The 19,860-nt window shown below is 47.5% G+C and overlaps 1 protein-coding gene across 1 annotated transcript in view; it reads right to left on the reverse strand.

Annotated features, from left to right (window-relative positions):
* Positions 1-2,112: 2,112 nt before the first annotated feature.
* Positions 2,113-19,860, reverse strand: part of LOC137371234 (FRAS1-related extracellular matrix protein 2-like) — a 280,561-nt gene continuing 262,813 nt past the window's right edge. Inside the window, exons 22-24 of the mRNA XM_068033445.1 lie at positions 14,749-14,936; positions 14,246-14,392; positions 2,113-3,287 (exon numbers count right to left, since the gene is read on the reverse strand). Of these exons, the coding sequence (XP_067889546.1) occupies positions 2,784-3,287; positions 14,246-14,392; positions 14,749-14,936 (839 nt within the window). The 3' untranslated portion in view covers positions 2,113-2,783. The remainder of the gene's footprint in view (positions 3,288-14,245; positions 14,393-14,748; positions 14,937-19,860) is intronic.

Consider the following 19,860-nt stretch of genomic DNA (forward strand, 5'->3'; position numbering starts at 1 on the left):
AAACTTACAGTACGTTGCAACTCTTTAATACATGGAGCTCATTGTATGGGTGCTTACAGTAACACACGTGGAATTGGCATGGTGTTGACCTGAAGACCAAGCCGAAGGTATGCAATTAAGTTTTCGTTCCAACATTTTGATATGGTTGCAAGGGAAGGCATGAACAGGCTTACAGGGAGCATATCAAATCAAATTCCACACATGCCACCGATAAGCAACACTATGATGGTTATCTTTGACTTGAGGTACTCTTCCTTAGATTCACGATACTATTAAAACAGACCTTTTCTGCTTTCAAAGTCCAGTAAATGCGCACTCAATACATAGAAATTGTAAGCAAATATTGCATGACTTGAGAGAATAGAACATTCTGAATTATTGCTTTTTAAAAATCAATTTCATTCATTAAAAGTGAGAGAAAGAATATTTTATTTGAATGCAATATGAACACGTGACTAAAAAGAAAACAATGAAGGGTTGAAATGATATGGTTTTTTAGCTGCAGATTTCACATTATTTCTAAAAATGACTTTTGCAAGCATCATGGTTGCTGGTCTGTTACAAATACGTATAGTATGCAGTCAATGATTAATATTGACTACTCCCCAGGAAACAATCTTGTTTTAAATACTAGTATCCCACAGCGGAACCATTAGATATACAAACATGGTTCCAAACTCAACAGGCCAGAGAGGTTGGGATTGTAACAAAATAAGTAAAATATTCAAATCATCAATTTATATCGATGCAATATGTTGGAAAAATGCTCATGCTGCAGACTGCATAGCTTGCCCATTTCAAACGAGCAGTTGGCATAGTATACAAACAACAAAGACAAATGCAAAACATACAGAGTATTTAAAAAAAAACTAAAAAGAACTAATGTTGCACAAGAAGGCAGAAATTAAAAAAGTCTTTGAGTGAGCAATGAATTATTTCAGGGCTTTCTGTAGTTTACAGACAAAACTCCTTATGTGTTCAGAAAGTCCACAGTTACAATTCGTCAAATACTTTAAAGCATTTTTGTTGCAAAATTTGTCCTACACATTCTACAATGAAATAGTAATGTCTACCCTGCAGACACACACAGCTAAGTTGACAGTGTGCAGTGTTGTCGATAGGATCTCAATAAAATGCAACAGTTCATGTGTGAAACTTAATATTATATCCATTCACTGTGTAAAGAAAAGTAGTATAATTCTAAATCCTAATGGAGGTCGTTTCCGGAGAGATTATTTTGACCTTTATAATATAAAGTACTGACAGTTATCACTGGTGATGGAACTAATTAGAGGTGATGAGTTAAGGGTAACACCAAATATCAAAGCATATTGGTCTTATTGTGATATTTCTTCCTATGACATATTGGAATCAATGCCCTAAATAATCCTAGTGACAACACTGGATGAGGTCACACACAAATATATAAAGACCTAATTATTAGGCCTGCTGTTACATCAGTGTAGAGATTACCTGGTCCTGGTCTAAACCCATTCTGTAGATCAGGAGCAGACCTTATGAGAAAGTCTAACACAAGTTTACTTCACTTGCTATTATAAAAAAAGTGATGTGATTTTTTTTCAATTAAAGGAATTCACATCCTTGGCCACCAAGGACAGTTACAACTAGCCAGTTAAACATTTACACCCACCATCTGCCATCCCCTCATGCAGCACAAGATAAAAGTTAATGACAGCGGTACACATGCAGTAAATACACTTGCTTGCAGTCATACAGACCAAAGCAAAAAATGAGACATAAAATGAATAAATTGAACCTGTACAAGAATTTCAAAACAAGGATACAAAACAAGAAAACACCATGTGGATAACTTACAGACCACAGGCATGCAAGTCAAAGCACCTCAATCTTCCCAGATGGACCAAACAGCTAAAACTTAATAGGTGAATTCTTTATTTTGTGTGTTTATCCAGGGGGTGCAACAATTATAAGTCATTGCTGAAAAAAGAGACATGCTGTCAAAGATTTTCATCTTGCACTCATCAGGACAGACGCAAGAATGCCAAATTTCAAAGGGGAGCAACAATTGCAGTATAAATTGTTGCTCCCCTTTGAAATTTGTCATTCTTGAGTCTGTCCTGATGAGTGCAAGATGAAAATCTTTAACAGCATGTCGCTTTTTCTAGCAATACTCAAGTTCTATACTGCCAAATGACTAATTATGTCACTTTCCATGGAATTATTCTGCCACTTCATGACGGGTGAGCCTTCCAGTACATGTGTCTAGCTGCAAAATTCTTATAAAAATGCTAACTAATTCATTTATGGATTAGAAACAAACAGAATTTAAAACAATGATTTATTGAGTCTTCTAACTACTGCACCTCCAGTCTTTAAATCATCTACATAAGTTAATAAAATCTCCTTTTCAGAAGGAGAGGACTAATTAGCACCTTTGGATACAGTTGTCGTTTAATCCTGTTCAGGGAAAGTGATTTAAAAAAGTAGTGGATTGCCCCTCAAATAACCCTTTGCTGTCCCCGCTCCCATCCCCTCACCACGTGATGCAGTTCATTGCAGTGCCTCTCGATGTACAGTGCATTTCAATTCACTTGCTGAATCCTGTGCAACGGATGATACTTGAGACCCATGACCAAGTTGCTGTGAATGCAATGTTGCATGGGTTCCAAAACCAAACATTCAAGTACAGCTGGAGTCAAGTGACAACAGTAATTAGATAAATAACGTTCTGGTCTTTGTAATAAGGCACAGTTCAAGTCCTCTGAGGCACTTTGAAGTTGACTGAAATGTAACGATGCTGATCAAACCTCAGAGCTGTCGCTGTGATAACTCTGTGCAGTCATGGCCTCATTGCTGGGTGATTTCTTGCACTCTCCCTTCTTATCTGTTTGCTTCCTGCGTTTCAGCAGGAGGATGATGATAACAATAATACAAATCGCTAGTAATAAGGCAGCGATCCCTCCAACAATAGGAACATTGCCAACTTCATCACTGCGGTCATTTGGTGACCTATCAACAACTCCCTCAGGGAAGATCTCTTCCTCGACAACCTGCTTCCTGTTGCTACGGTCCAAGGCAATATGCTGAATATTGGTTCCTCTGTTGTTCTCAATGCCGATGTCCTCAGCAAGTAAGGGGGCTTCTTTAACTGACCGCCGCTGGCGTGAATGCCCCACAGAGCTCAGGTTTCCGGTATGTGAAACAATATGATACTCCACACTTCTCTTTCCAATACCTCTGCTAGCACTTTCCCTAGACCGCACAGTGTAAATGCCATGAATGTACCACTCTCGGCCAGCAGCAACCTAAAGATTAAAAATGACATGTGACTGTTCTGCTTCAGACTTCACTACAGCAATTAAAACATTAACAGGAAAATACTGTTCACATAACTGGTCCTGTTTGGAGACAAAAAATAACTTTAAAATGGCCACTAACCTGCTTTTTTCTTATCAGAGGATAAGCTTAGTGGCCATTTATAATTCCTTTCCTTAACTACTTAACATCACTGCAAACTTAAAATATGCATGGTGGTTTGTGTGAGTCAGCAGAGATTGGGATGTTCATGATTACTTCTGCTGCAGGTTATTCTGCTTAAGTGTATTTGAAGTCTATAGCTTGCATGTGCTCATTAAATATTAGAAACCAAAAACAATTCCCTTATAAACTCAATCTATTCAGGTTGTGCAAGGTAAATGTTTGCTTAGCTAAATTGTACTGAATCATAGGCCGGAATTTTACAGCGGGCGGACGGGAGCCAGCCTCCGACGTAAAGGTCGGTGGTGAACCCGCTTCCACCTCGCCTGGGGATCCGTTCTGTATTTTACGGGTCCCCAGGCATTAATTGTTCCGAGGCGGGACTTCCATCCCCTTGAGGGAGGAAGTCCTGCCTCATTGAGCTGCCAACCAATCAGCGGGCCAGCAGCTCTTCGTCCTAGCAGCACCACCACTGGAAGCGGTGGCCACTGCTGGGACTACAGCCCAGCATCCAGAAACGATGTCGGGGAGCTGGGAGGAAAGGTAAATTTTGGTTGCCTGGCTGGGGGTAATCAGTCGGGCCCCGATGAGGCAAGGGTGGTCATTTGGGGGGAAGGGGGGGGGGGGTGTTGGGTCTTGGGGGTGGTTGGGGTAGCGGGGGCAGCCCTCCATTGGGCACCCTGTGCCTGATGAGCAGGACCCCCTCCCCCGAGACGATCGGAAACCGCCTTAAGGGCCTTGATTGGCCTGGGGCGGGTGGGCTGTTTTTCGCCCCCCCGCCCTATATAAAGGGGGGTGGCAGAGGCGGGAGCAGGTCGGGAAAGCCTCCCAGAGCCTCCTGCTCCATTTTAAGCCACCCCCCCCTCCCCCCCCAATCCGGCTCGTTGGTGTGGTGTAAAAGTCCGGCCATAGTTGTTGGATCTATCTGGGGCCTCAGTTTTTCACCACATATGTTCAAGAACTGGATGAAGAAATAGAAAGTTGTATATCCAACCTTGCAGATGACATTTAAGTTGGGAAGTACAGTAAGTTGTGTAGATGGGAGCAGAAAGCTTTTCCTTTTCTTAGGTTGAGTAGAATGGGCCTATACTCTCCGGAGTTTAGACAAATGAGAGGTGATCTCACCGAAACATATAAAATTCTTCGAGGGCTTGACTGGGTAGATGCTAAGAGTCAGTTTCCCCTGACTGGAGAATCTAGGACTAGGGGTCGGCCATTTAGGACTAAGATATGGAGAAATTTATTCACTCAGAGTTGTGAATCTTTGGAATTCTCTACCTCAGAGAGCTGTGGATGCTTAGTCATTGAGTATATTCAAAACTGAGATTCACAGATTTTCAGGCAAGTGGAGTTGAGCTAGCAGATCAGCCATGATATTGAATGGTGCAGCAGGCTCAAAGGGCTGCAGACCTAATCCTGCTCCTGTTTCTTATGCTGTTAAAGGAATAAAGACAGGTGGAGTTCAGTGTGGGGAAATGTCAGGTCATCCACTTTGGATCCAAGAAAGACATACTGGAATGATATAGTATGAAGTGATTCATTTTGGTAGGATGAACATGGAGAGGCAATATAAAATAAAGGTACAATTCTAAAGTGGGTGCAGGAGCGGAGGGACCTGGGGGTATATGTGCATAGTTTTGGTCACCTTATTTAAGGAGGGATATACTTGCATTGAAAGCAGTTCAGAAACGGTTCACGAGGCTGATTCCTGGGATGAGGGGTTGTCTTATGAGGGAAAGTTGAGCAGGTTGGGCCTATATTCATTGGAGTTTAGAAGATTAGGTGATCTTATTGAAACATATAATATTCTGAGGGGGCTTGACAGGGCAGATGCTGAGAGCATGTTTCCCCTTGTGGGGGAATCTAGAACGAGAGGGCACAGTTTCAAAATAAGGGCTTTCTCATTTAGGACGGAGGATGAGGAGGACTTTCTTCTCTCAGAGGGTGGTTAGTGTTTGGAATTCTCTCCCCAGCAAGCAGTGGATGCTGGGCCATTGAATATATTCAAGGCTGAGTCAGACAGATTTTTGATTGACAAGGGAGTCAAGGGTTATGGGGGACAGGCAGCAAACTGCAGTTAAGGCCACAATCAGATCAGCCATCACCTTATGGAATGGTGGAGAAGGTTCAAGGGACCAAATGGCCTACTCCCGCTCCTATTTTTTATGTTCTTATGTAAATCATTGAAGGTGGCAGGACAGGTTGAGAATGGCCTACTTCTGTTCCTATTAATGCAAAGTGATTTTCATTCACTGTAAGGTTATGTGATTTGCATTGATCCTGTAGGATTTTACAGCACCTAGAGGTGTCTAGTGTCCAGTAATTCAGATTGTAACAGAAACATGGACAAATTAAAGAACTAAACGATCATTGTTCATTCCAACAGCCTTAATTAATACCGGCTAATCTTTGGATATTACAGTACACGAAGGCATTTAACGTTTATAAGTGAGGTTGCAATTAAAACATTAACTAATTAAATTCAGTCATACTCTATTGTGACAACGTCAGTGAACACAAACCACCTATTGTTGTGAATATGTTGAGTCTGAATGCAAAATTCATTACAAATTCCATAAAGTGCACTGACAAACTCCCACAGAAAATAAACACATTCGGCAGTAAGCATTAACAGATTATTGATCACTGTCTTGTTTTACAACAGGATGAATTGAGACCATTAAATGAGGCCCAGAAAAAATATTTGGCTAGTAATTGATTTATTTTTGGCACCAATAAAATCATCAGAAACAATCAAAGATTTAGGTAAATACTGACCCATTAGTTGCATTGGTAATTGGCAAAATGATAGAAATCAAGTTGAGATGCATATATATGAAAATCACCTCGTAAGTGGCATCCAACATGTTTTAGGAAGTGTCAAATCCTTACTGATCAAAATCATTAACTTGTTTGAGGCACTAACATCCCAACAGGTCACCAGAGAGCCCTGAAATGCAGTGTACCTAGACCTTCAGAAAATGCCCAATAAAATTCTCCAGGCAAGGCTTTAATAAATGGGTATACTAGGTAAAACTTGGAGATGGATAAGGAATTGGCTGAAAGAGGTGGGAATACTTATGGGAGTGATGGTGGACTGAAGAGATGAACTGGAGAAGTGCCCCAGCAAATTATTTCTGATCTACATAAGTGACCTTGATCCATAAATTCAACACAAGACAGTCAATTTTAGATGTTTTACTAAACTGGGGTGGGGGAAGTAGACTTTAGTGAAGGAGGAACAATGTAAGGATCTAGATAGTATTTGCAAGTGGGCAAATTGAATTAAATGAAATTCAATTCAATGGGCTGAATTTAGTGAACCCATCACAGGACCTGGAAGTGGGAGCCATCGCCGCTCGTCTTGTGTGTGGCCGGCCCACTGCGATCACACAGCGGGTGGCCAATTATTGTAATGGAGGGGCGGGGCCCGTCTAATTACACGACAGGGGTGGGCAGTGAGGCGCCGATGGCATCATCAGCGGAGATGAAGCAGGTGCTGGCGCCATCTTTAAAGCACTGCTTAAACTGCTGCTTCTCTTACTGACTTTGCTGATGCTTTGGCTTTAATGCAGCTTTGCCTTTGCTGCTACTGTACTGCTGACCCCCTGCTTGGACTGCATCTGCTGCTGTACTACTGACTCCCCTGCCTGACATCCGTCTGCCGATGTACTACTGACTCCCCCTGCCTGACATCCGTCTGCCGATGTACTACTGACTCCCCCTGCCTGACGTCCATCTGCTGCTGTACTACTGACTCCCCTGCCTGAAGTCTGTCTGCTGCTGTACTACTGACTCCACTGCCTGGTGTCCCTCTGCTGCTGTTCTACTGACTCCCCCTCCCTGAAGTCCATCTGCTGCTGTGCTGCTACCCAAGGCCTCAAAGGGCCAGGAACTCTCCAGAGGCCAAGAGGGACCATGTCAGGTGCAAGACACTAGGTGGCCCCACGGTTCAGCAATGCCTCCCTGGAGGTTCTTTTCCAGGCTGCAAGGGAAGGTGGGGTGTCCTCATTCCAAAGGATGGTAAGAAGAGGTCCTCCCGCCTTACCAAACGAGCCTGGATGGAAATCACAGAGGAGGTCAGCAGCCACGGGGTCACCCCATGCAACTGCGTCCAGTGCAGGAAGTAAGTCAAAGACTTACTTCATTCTGCCAAGGTGAGTACTCCATACCTCTGTCTTCTTTGGGGCTTGCTTGTGACTACACGGGAGGCAGTGGGACATGGGGAGTCACCACAAAGACTCTGGCAAAGGGGACAGGCATCAACACTTCCTGGCAGATGCATGGCTGCACCTCGGCCACAGGCCACCTTCTTTCACAGCTCAGCCCAGTGACGTCCCCTGAGAACTAACTTTGGCAGAAGCCATGTAGGAAACCCCAGCAGGGGACAAAGGGCTGCCACAAGCAGAACTGTTCTCTTGCTCATCCTGCAAAGTCTTACTATGTCCCTCCTTCCACGTACGGGACGAATGGGTCCATAATGCCAGGGAGACCTTGAGGACTGGCAGAGGAATAGCTGATATCTGGACTCCGTCCAAGGCTGAGGAGGAGGCACTGGAGCTACCGGGGCCCAGGGCAGCCACTCAGTTGTCGGTGGTGAGACTGGAATTTCTGCACAAGAGAGTGAAGGTTGTCTTCACTTGACATACAGTTCACTTCTGGAGACCTACACCATGCATGGTTGGCATGAAGAGATCTGCACAGCCTAACCCATACATGTTCTCTTATGCAGGTCAGCGTCCGCAGGACACTCAAGCAGAAGGGGGACATAATTCCACCTTTGAGGAGGATTCACAGTCAGAGGATGCACCGTACTATGACTCTCCTGCATCTTCCACCAGTGCAGATACTTTCACCTTGGTGGGTTGCCACTCGGCTGTAGAATCAGGGTCACAAGCTGGTGAGAGCATCGCACATGTCCCTGAGCAGTTGGCTGAGGCTGTGACAGCTGAGGCCTCTGACAGTCAGAGGACTGTGGGTGGTCAGGTCCATGCTGAGCCCCAGGCTGATGACCAGCTTCTGGTGTCGACAGCACAAGGCATGCTGGAGTTGCAGAGAGGGGTAAGACAACATCTGGCATGTGAGCACATGGCTTCCTCCATCGAGAGGTTGGTGACCCTCATGGAGAGCCAGATCCCACAAATGCGCACAGACCTGCATACCATCGCCTTGGCCATAAGTTCGACGCAGCAGTGGCAAGAGAAGGACAAGGCCCTTGGAGTCTTCTCCTGCTCCTCGTCCTTCTCTGGTAAGCAGGGAGGGTCAAATGACCATTGAAATGGAGGAGGAGAGGCTGACCTCGACAGCTGGGGACTCCCCTCAGGCTGCCCCGAATGTGGACACCAGCTTCTCAGCCCCTCTGCCAATGAGCCCAGCTCCAGTACTGTGATGCTTGAGGACAGTCCTGCATCAGTGCAGGAAATCCTCAGGCAGCTGGAGCCTTTCAGGCGTCAGGCAGCCAGAGGACTGCTGCTAAAGTCATCACAGGCCAAAGGGCAGCGTGATCAGCAGCCTGCCTCCAGCCCAGTTGCTAGCGCTGGGGTCACTCCTCATAGAAGCACTCGCAAATGTATACAGAAAACCACCTAGAGACACTTGGGGCTTCACGGGTGTTTGAAATTTGACATTTGCTTCATCAAATAAAGTTCTTTGTTTTTTTAAATTAAGGTACATTGTGAAAAGTGAATATTCTGTCATGCCTTAATTGTGAGCTGCTGACTTCACCCTTCCACCTTAGTGGATACCAATGTAGGCACAGCCCTCATTTGAACAGGCTATCCCATGGGCCACAGTGCATGGTTCAGCTGGGTGCTAGGCACAGAAGACAAATAGAAAGGAAGTGACAGACTGAAAGTATTGAGCTGAGTCTTTATTGGTTTCTCTGTGAGAGGCCATCATTGTGGCTGGAAGTGGGTATGTATGAGACTGTCTCTTGCTTCCTTGATCAATGTGCCTGGTCTCCAGTGCAAGGGATTCAACATCCAGTGCTGCCTGCTCATCACCCTCCTCCATGTCCTCCTCGTCAGTGGAGGAGTGTTGCTCAGTCATGTTCTCGCCATGCAAAGCCTCCCCCCCTTTTTGCAGTATTAGATTGTGAAGCGCAGACCAGATCACTATGATACACAAAACCCTCGCTGGGGCATACTGCAGGGCTCCAGTGGATCAATCTAGGCGGAATCTTATCTTCTGCAGCCCAATGGCCTGCTTAATGGTCGCTCGGGTGGCCTCGTGGCAAGTGTTGTATCTCTCCTCTGCTGCAGTGCGAGGGTCCCTCACAGGGGTGAGTAGCCATGTCTTCAATGAGTAGCCCTTGCTCACGAGAAGCCATCCCTGAAGGTTAGCGGGGATCCTGAAAGGGGGAAGCACCTGGGGCTGTCGAAGTATCTAGGTGTCGTGGCTGCTTCCAGGGAAGTGGGCACACCCCTACAGGAAACTCTATTGGTGGTCGCAGACCAGTTGAACGCTGATGGAATGACAGCACTTCCTGTTGATGAAGGCGGCTGGCTGGTCCGTTAGAGCCTTGATGGCTGCATACGTGCAATCTTGCATTTGGGGGAATTCGACAATGGCCCCGAATCCGATGGCCCTCTCGGACGGACTGTCAAGGTCGGTCCAGTAGCATACATAGTCACCGGCCCTCTTGAACATCTCCTTGATGCAGCGGTGGCTGCTGCCTGGGGAGACATCACACATGCTCCTGGTGGATCCTTGAAATGATCCAGATGCGTAAAAGTTAAGTACCAGGGTGATATTCAAGGCAACGGGCATAGGGTGACTCCCAAATCCTATAGGTCACATTTGCAGAGCAAATAAGTCAGTGACAGCCTCCCTGGAGAGCTGTAATCTTTGCTGACTTTCCAGCTCAGATATTTGGAGGTCACTGAGTCGAGTCCGGTACACACTCTGTCGTACGTGGGCCTGTCTTGGCATGTCTGGCTGCTTCGGCTTTCGTCGCGGAGCTTCAAGGGCAGGCATAGCTGCCTCTTGGCCCTCCGCTCCGTTGGTGGAGATACATCACACCATGGAAGTCCAATAAGACAGGGTGTATGAGACCCATTCCAGGTGATCAGTGGCCCTCCAGAGCACTGCCTTTGCAGAGGTGACCCTGCCTTGATAGTTGTGCCTTTGCTATTTTGCCTGGCACATACCATGATGGCTCTCAGTGCCCACCCTTACTGGTAGGCGATCCTCTCATCCAGCAGTATGGGCAACCTAATAGTTTGGCCACCCGATACAGGCTCCCAAAACCAAGCGCCCCGCTTCCGGACCACCCAAGTTCCTGCTCACCCAGCAACCCGACCCGAGACCCTGCTCACCTGGCATCTCCCACCTGAGACTCTGCTCACCCAGCACTCCCACCCGAGACCCTGCTCACCCGGCACTCCCACCCGAGACCCTGCTCACCCAGCACTCCCACTCAAGACCCTGCTCACATGGCACTCCCACCCGAGACTCTGCTCACATGGCACTACCACCTGAGACCCTGCTCACCCGGCACTACCACTTGAGACCCTGCTCACATGGCACTACCACCTGAGACCCTGCTCACCCGGCACTACCACTTGAGACCCTGCTCACCCGGCACTCCCACCTGAGACCCTGCTCACCTGGCACTACCACCCAAGACCCTGCTCACCTGGCACTTCCAGCCGAGTCCCTGCTCACCCGGCACTTCCACCTGAGACCCTGCTCACCCGGCACTCCCACCCGAGACCCTGCTCACCCGGCACTTCCAGCCGAGACTCTGCTCACCCGGCACTCCCACCTGAGACCCTGCTCACCCGGCACTCCCACCCGAGACCCTGCTCACCCGGCACTTCCAGCCGAGACTCTGCTCACCCGGCACTCCCACCTGAGACCCTGCTCACCCGGCACTCCCACCCGAGACCCTGCTCACCCGGCACTCCCACCCGAGACCCTGCTCACCCGGCACTCCCACCCGAGACCCTGCTCACCCGGCACTCCCACCTAAGACCCTGCTCACCTGGCACTCCCACCCGAGACCCTGCTCACCCGGCACTCCCACCCGAGACCCTGCTCACCCGGCATTCCCACCTAAGACCCTGCTCACCCGGCACTCCCACCCGAGACCTTGCTCACCCGGCACTCCCACCCGAGACCCTGCTCACCCGGCACTGCCACCCGAGACCCTGCTCACCCGGCACTCCCACCTAAGACCCTGCTCACCCGGCACTCCCACCCGAGACCTTGCTCACCCGGCACTCCCACCCGAGACCCTGCTCACCCGGCACTCCCACCCGAGACCCTGCTCACCCGGCACTTCCAGCCGAGACTCTGCTCACCCGGCACTCCCACCTGAGACCCTGCTCACCCGGCACTCCCACCCGAGACCCTGCTCACCCGGCACTCCCACCCGAGACCCTGCTCACCCGGCACTCCCACCCGAGACCCTGCTCACCCGGCACTCCCACCTAAGACCCTGCTCACCTGGCACTCCCACCCGAGACCCTGCTCACCCGGCACTCCCACCCGAGACCCTGCTCACCCGGCACTCCCACCCGAGACCTTGCTCACCCGGCACTCCCACCCGAGACCCTGCTCACCCGGCACTCCCACCCGAGACCTTGCTCACCCGGCACTGCCACCCGAGACCCTGCTCACCCGGCACTCCCACCCGAGACCCTGCTCACCCGGCACTCCCACCCGAGACCTTGCTCACCCGGCACTCCCACCCGAGACCTTGCTCACCCGGCACTCCCACCCAAGACCCTGCTCAGCTTTCCCGCCGCTGACTAAATCCAGAACCGACGTCATGATGTCGGATTTCCGGGCGGATGCGTCCGGCACGATTCTTCGGCCTCCCCACGCCTCCATTCCCCCTCCAAACGGCCGCATAAATTCAGCCCAATGAGTGTAAGATGTTGCACATTGGTAATGAGGAACTTATTTCATGTATCATGGTCAGTTATCAAGGCGGGAGGCTGAATGAAATCTGTGAGTGATAAGGAGACTCTAAATTCATAATGTCCTGTTACTGCGCAGCAACCAAACAAATGGAATATTGGGCTATGTTGCCAAATTACTAGAATATACGTATGAAGCTGTTATTCTGCATGCGTATAATGCTCTGCTCAGACCACCCCTTGGACATTGCATTCAATTCTGGTCCAGACACAAGAGAAGGGGTGAGAGGATTGATAATTTCTGTAAAAGCACTGTGTTATGAAGAAAGATGTGAAAAACATAGATTATTTAATCTTGAAAGGACATGAAGTGGAATAGAAAAGGTTAATCCTAATCCTGAGTATTTCCAGCATTTCTTGTTTTTATTTCAGATTTCCAGCATCTGCAGTATTTTGCTTTTATACAAGAGAAGATTGGTATTTGGTAAACTGGCAAAAGGTATGCTCAGGAAGCACATCTAGAGGAAGAGTGATTCATACCTGGAACAGTCTTCCAGGTAGGATTGAAAATGCAAAAACTTTGGTGTCATGGAAGAGGCACCTAGATACAGTGATGGGGAGAGACTGTAGGTTTAGTTTATGACAGGCTGAATGGTCTTCTCTTGATTGCAATGGAAAAGTACACATGGGGCATTGTCTCAGTGTTAAGTTGACTGAGGGGTTTCAGCTTAAGCAAGGGCTGATGAGGTACATACTTCGAATAACTATTAGACTATTTAAAACTGATTTTCCTTTTACCATTTGGAAGCAGCTACCTTGTCACTATCTATATGTCATCTTTAGTGTGCAAAATGGACTGCCCAGTAAAATCAAAAATAGTGGCAGCAATTTTTGTAACTCACAATTTAAGCTGCAGATTTGTCGTAAAAATTTCAACTGTACTTTTACAATACATATTTTCTGCTGATAGAAGTCTCAGTCATAGAAATGCCAATGCAATGAAATGAAATGATGCCAACAACACAATGGGCAGGATTTCCCATTTGGGATTGGATGCTGATGTTGGGATCAAATGCCAGTCCCCGACCTAGGCCCTGTGTCAGGAATAGTCACCCAATAACAGTTTCTGCAGGGTTGGCCAATTAATGGCCAGAGGGCGCAGTTGAATCTAATTAAGGATGGGGGGCGGGCTTCAAGGTTAGAAGTCCAATAGGAGGCCCTCCAGCAATGACACATTAGCAGCCTCACTGGCCAAGGTGGGAACTGCTGATTTCTACAGAGAGGGGGTACCTCAAGATGGAGGTGCCCTCTGAAGACCAGGTAATAAAATTTAAATTTAAAAAGGCCACAGCTTCCTGGCTGTGATTGTGGAGGGGCAACCCCTTCGCTGGATGGCCAGAGGCCGCAGCTATAGCCCGACGGCCACGATGGACACGGCGGAGGGCTCCATAGCAGAATGAAGCATGGCCATCCCCCCACTCGCTGAGAGGCTGTGCTTTGTTTGCAGTGTGAAGCCTGCTTGCTGACTGGAAAACACCTCAATTAGCTACCTGCCACTTGCAGGCAGGTGATCGTTCCGCCCTTGACCGAGCCTTCTCGAAAATGGCTCGGGGCCGATGGTGCCAGAAAACCAGCATGCTGGCCGGCAATGGGAAATTCCAGGTCCGTCCGGATCTGGTCCTGCCCCTACCAGGCCTCAAAAATCCCAATATCTGCCTAATGTATTGAAATTCCAGGTGATGTGACTTTTAAGACTAAGTTACAATTTTGTGCAATACACAATACAGTCTTAGGGCAGTAAACTGTGCTGATAATCCTTGTGCTGCTAAGACACCTAACATCAGTTTCTGGCCACCATGTCAAGAAAGGGTAATACTGGCATTTTCTGTACAGTATATACGTATCCAACATGTCTTTCCTACCTGGAAGAGCGGGGAGGAGTCCATTCGGAAGCCATCAGAACCAGGCTGTCTGGATAGGGCAACTGCTTCAGCATCATCTATTGCAAGTCGAGCATTGAATGCTACATTCCCAAAATATGGGTCCTGTGTCTCAGGCTGAGCCTTATCCTATTTAAAACAGGCAAAATACCTGTTATAGGAACTATATGTCAGTGAAAAGAAAAATACTCAAGTTGCATCTAAGAAGGTTAACTATATTGGATTAAAAGCAACCCAATGAATAAGTGAATACAATTCTTTGTAACAATAGCAAGGGCGTTTAACTGATTAGCAGTGCTGGCAGTACAGCTGACATGCTTAAATTTACTTTTTTCCATCAAAATTTTATTCATCAATCTCCCCCCCCCCCCACCCCCAACCACACAAAATTCATTACTTAATTCTACTAAAGCTCTAGGCACATAACATTGATGAAAAGGAATATGAGCATTATTTCGAGCCATGTACTAAAGTAACTGACTTACCAGGATTTTGAACCTGTACAATAGAGAAGATGAATCAGCCAGGCAGCCATATTCACTATTTATTGGATTGTACTTGGGCACATATCCATCAGCTCCTGTACACAGAAATACCTTCTCAATATTACAGAAGAAGGAGTCTCCCAGGTTCTGCACAGGGTCAACCATCACGCGCCCATAGACAACTGATCCTGCAGAGAAAGCAAATTTCAATTAGAAGTCTGTTGAGATTTTGTACCACATTGCCATGCTACCAAACTGCTTCTCCTCCCATTGCAGAAAAATATTCTTTTGCTCTTTCATGTCTTTCTACATCAAGTGACGTTTCCTGAGACAGAAAACATGCAGCCTACTTCCGGGCCATTGTCAATCTAAAAGCAGCAACTAATTGTTGGGAGACACAGGAGGACAGCCTCTATTGCTGCATGCTCTGATTCCCCTTGCTTCATAAGGGCACAGCACCTTCGTGTACACCCCCAGATAATCCGACTGAAATAGGAAACTAAATACATTGGCAAGCATGGGCAACAAACCTACAACCCATGAGGTCACAGACTCCATAGGACAGTGACTGGTTTGGGTGGCACCCTTCCATCTATGTAAAACGATGGACATGCAGCAAACAATCCAATTAAGTGGGGTGTCTTCTCTTGGTGCAACTTTGCTGATGGCTGTATAGGGCAATCCTTGAGAGGCAGGTTCTGCCACAAGTGCTGCATATGAAGCTGCCAAGTGATGCTGTGAGTTTTTGTTTTTAACGTTGGCACCTATTGCCAAGCTGCTGTAGCAACTAGTCATTGTGGTCGTGCACACCAGGCCACAGGATGTGTGGTCATTTCCCTCTTTTGCCAACTAGTTACTCCCAGGTGCGATAGTTGACATTTAGGACCTTTATGTCATGCTTGCAAGCATCCTTGAAGCGGAGCTTTGGGCGCCCCACTGGTCGTCTGGCTCCGTCTACCTCACCATACAAAAGGTCCTTGGGTATGCGACCCGTCTTCCATTCTGCGACGTGTCCGATCCACCGAAGCTGCCTCTGTTTGATTAGTGCCAACACACTTGGGAGCTCTGCCTTTGAGAGGACTGCTGCATTTGTAATTTTGTCCTGCCAGGATCTACCCATAATTCACTACAGACAGCGAAGGTGGAAATTATTGAGCTTCTTTTCCTGGTAGCTGTAAGTTGCCCGTGTTTCACTGCCATACAGCAAGGTGCTGAGAACACAGGCCTTATAAACCATCAGCTTGGTCCTAAGGGTCAGCTTGGTGTTATCCCATGCACATTTCATGAGTCAGCCAAAGGTGGTAGCTGCATTCCCTATGTGTGCATCCAGCTCTGCATCAAGGGACAGATTGTCTGTTACCATGGACTCAAGGTAGCAGAATTTGCTAAATACTTCTAGTGGTGTGTTATTTAGTGTGATCAGAGGCGGAGATGCAACACCTAGTCCCATGACCATGGTTTTCTTGATGCTTATAGTCAAGGAGAACAAGTTACAGGCATGGGTGAGACAGATAGGACAGTACAGGACATCTTAGCACACGTGCTTTGTCTTGCCACGTAAACTATGTAGAATGTTTCGAATGGAGTGTTTTTCCAAAACATCCTTGTTATTGTAAGGATGTTCAACACCACACCAGCACAGAAATGTGGCAAATTGTTCTATATTCAAAAATTGGACCTGTTATTGAGTTTCTCCAAAATAACATACCTCCTTCTCTAAGATAACACTGAAAGCCAAACAACTTTATACAAATTTCAAGCAGGTCCCACTGTTAATACTGGCCTAGCAGTGTGATCCCAGCAGTTACACTTGAGATTGGGTTTGCAGTGCCCTCATTGAAGTTTGAGGGGTCCATAGGAGAGCACCCAAATTGCATAGGACAGGTGGGCACAAGTACCACTGCAGACGCAACTTCAGTGCCCAACTGTCCCTTCTAGCCAGAAAATCTGGTGCCTGCCCACAACTGGATGAGGTGGGGGGGGGGGGGGCGTAACAGAAGGGTTGCCGAGGCCTCTCTCCCCTACCCAAACCCATCCCACCCCCAACCCACCCACCTCCCTGCCTGGCTCTGTCTCCTCTGTAAGGAGACATCAAGATTTAAGGCAAACAACTTTGGGAGTCTCTGCTGTTTCTGGAAGTATTCTGGTAAATCTCCTCTGCACTCTATCAAGGACCTTCACATGCTTCCTATAGTGTGGTGACCAGAACTGGTCGCAATACTCCAGTTGGAGCCTAACCAGAGCTCTTTAAAGGTTCAGCATAAATTCCCTGCTTTTGTACTCAATGCCTCTATTTATGAAGCCCAAGATCCCATATGCTTCAATCACTTTCCTATCGTGCAGGCTCAGTCACTATGTTCAAGACATAGATTGATAGGTTTCTAGATATTGAAGTATCAAGGGATATGGGGACAGTGTGGGACAATGGCACTGACGTAGAAGATTAGCCCATGATCTAGTTGAATGGTGGAGCAGGCTTGAGGGGCTGAATGGCCTACTCCTGCTCCTATATTCCGAACCATTCTCTCAATATGTCTTGCCACCTTCAAAGATCAATGCACATGCACCCCCGGTCCCTTTGTTCCTGCACACACTCTTTAGAGCTGTGCCATTAAGTCTACATTTCGTTACCTTACTCCTTCTGCCAAAATGCATCACCTCACACTTGTCAGTATTAAATTCCATCTGTCACCTGTATGCCCATTCTGCTAGCCTATCCATATCCTGTTGCAGGCAGTTCATATTGTCCTCACTGTTTTCCACACCTTCAAGTTTGGTGTAATCGGCAAATGTTGAGATTCTACTGTGTATTCCAAGATCCAAGTCATTTACATATAAGAAAAGAAGCAGTGGTCCAAGCACTGACCCTTAGGAATACCACTATCATTTACCACGACTCGTTATTTTCTGTCCTTAAGCTGATTTTTATATCCAATTGGACACTGACCCTCCTATTCCATGAGCCTCAATTTTGTTAACCAACCTCTTATGTGGTACGTTATCAAACGCTTTCTTAAAATCCACATAAACAACATCCACCGCATTCCCTTCATCAACCTTTTCTATTACTTCATCAAAGCGGAAGCATATGGAAGTTCCAGAAAATCCTGTGAGTGGCAAACACCTGGTGGAAATGGGTCCTTGCCACTTTCTAGTGGCTCCAAAGGTCTTGTGCCAGAGTTATGGTGGGGCTCTGGTGGAACTCTCATGGATTTTCAGGCCCTTTGGGCTTTTAGGACTGAGACTGCCCTCTGTTTGATTGTTCGAATTATGATTCGGAGCCAAGTGAGGAAAAATAATTTCAACTCGGGGGAGGTGATAGCATAGTTGGCACTGGACTAGTAACCCAGAAACCCAGGGTATTGCTCTGGGGACATGGGTTCGAATCTCACCACGGCAGAAGGTGGAATTTGAATTCAATTAATAAAGCTGGAATTAAAAGCTAGTCTAATGATGGCCATGAAACCACTGTCGATTGTCGAAAAAACCCATCTGGTTCACGAATATCCTTTAGGGAAGGAAATCTGTCGTCCTTACCTGGTCTGGTCTACATATGACTCCAGACCTACAGCAATGTGGTTGACTCTTAAATGCCCTCTGAAATGACCTAACAAGCCACTCAGCTGTATCAAACTGCTACAAAGTCAATAAGCAATGAAACTGGACGGACCACCCGGCATCGACCTAGGCACCGGAAACTACAACGTCAAAATCAGCCCTGTCGACCCTGCAAAGTCCTCCTTACTAACATCTGGGGGGCATGTGCCAATTTGGGACAGCTGTCCCACAGACTAGTCAAGCAGCAGCCTGAAATAGTCATATTCAAGGAATCATTATAGACAATGACCCAGACACCGCATTACCATCTCCGGGTAAGTCCTGTCCACCCGGTAAGACAGACCCAGCAGAGGTGGCGTCACAGTGGTATACAGTCGAGGTTGAGTTGCCCCAGGAGTCCTCAACATTGAGTCCAGACCCCTTGAAGTCTCATGGCATCAGATCAAATATGAGCAAGGAAACCTCCTGCTGATTACCACCTACTGCCTCGCCTCGGCTAATGAATCAGTACTCCTCCATGTTGAACACCACTTGGAGGAAGAACTAAGGGTAGCAAGGGCAAAGAATGTACTCTGGGTGGGGACCTTCAATGTCCATCACCAAGAGTGGCTCAGTAGCACCATTACTGATCAAGTTGGCCTAAAGGACATAGCTGCTAGACTGGATATGCAGCAGGTGGTGAGGGAACCAACAAGAGGGAAAAACCTACTTGAACTCGTCCTTACCAATCTATCTGTCGCAGATGCATCTGTCCATGACAGTATCAGTAGGAGTGACAAGTCCTTGTAGAGACAAAGTCCTGTCTTCACATTAAGGATACCCTCCATCGTGTTTTGTGGCACTCCCACCAGGCTAAATGGGAGAGATTTCAAACAGACCTAGCAACTCAAAATTGGGCATCCATGCGACGCTGTGGGCCATCAGCAGCAGCAGAATTGTGTTCAACCACAATCTGTAACCTCAAAGCCTGGGCATATCCCCCACTCTACCATCATCATCAAGCTGGGGGATCAACCATGGTTCAATGAAGAGTGCAGGAGGGCATGCCAGGAGCAGCACCAGGCATACCTCAAAATGAGGTGTCACCCTGATGAAGCTACAACATGGGACTACTTGCATGCCAAACAGCGGAAGCAGCATGCGATAGACAGAGCTAAGTGATCCCACAACCAATGGATCTGATCTAAGCTCTGCAATCCTGCCACATCCCGTCGGGAATGGTGGTGGACAATTAAACAACTAACTGGAGGAGGTGGCTCCACAAGTATCCCCATCCTCAATGATGGGGGAGCCCAGCACATCAGTGCAAATTATAAGGCTGAAACATTTGCAACAATCTTCAGCCAGAAATGCCGAGCTGATGATCCATCTTGGCCTCCTCCTGAAGTCCCCAGCATCACAGATGCCAGTCTTCAGCCAATTCGATTCACTCCATGTGATATCAAGAATCGACTGAAGGCTCTGGATACTGCAAAGGCGATGGGCCCTGACAATATTCTGGCAATAGTACTGAAGACCTGTGCTCCATAACTTGCCGCGCCCCTAGCCAAGCTG

Source organism: Heterodontus francisci, chromosome 6 (genome assembly GCF_036365525.1).
Source record: "Heterodontus francisci isolate sHetFra1 chromosome 6, sHetFra1.hap1, whole genome shotgun sequence".
Classification (NCBI taxonomy): Eukaryota; Metazoa; Chordata; class Chondrichthyes; order Heterodontiformes; family Heterodontidae; genus Heterodontus; species Heterodontus francisci.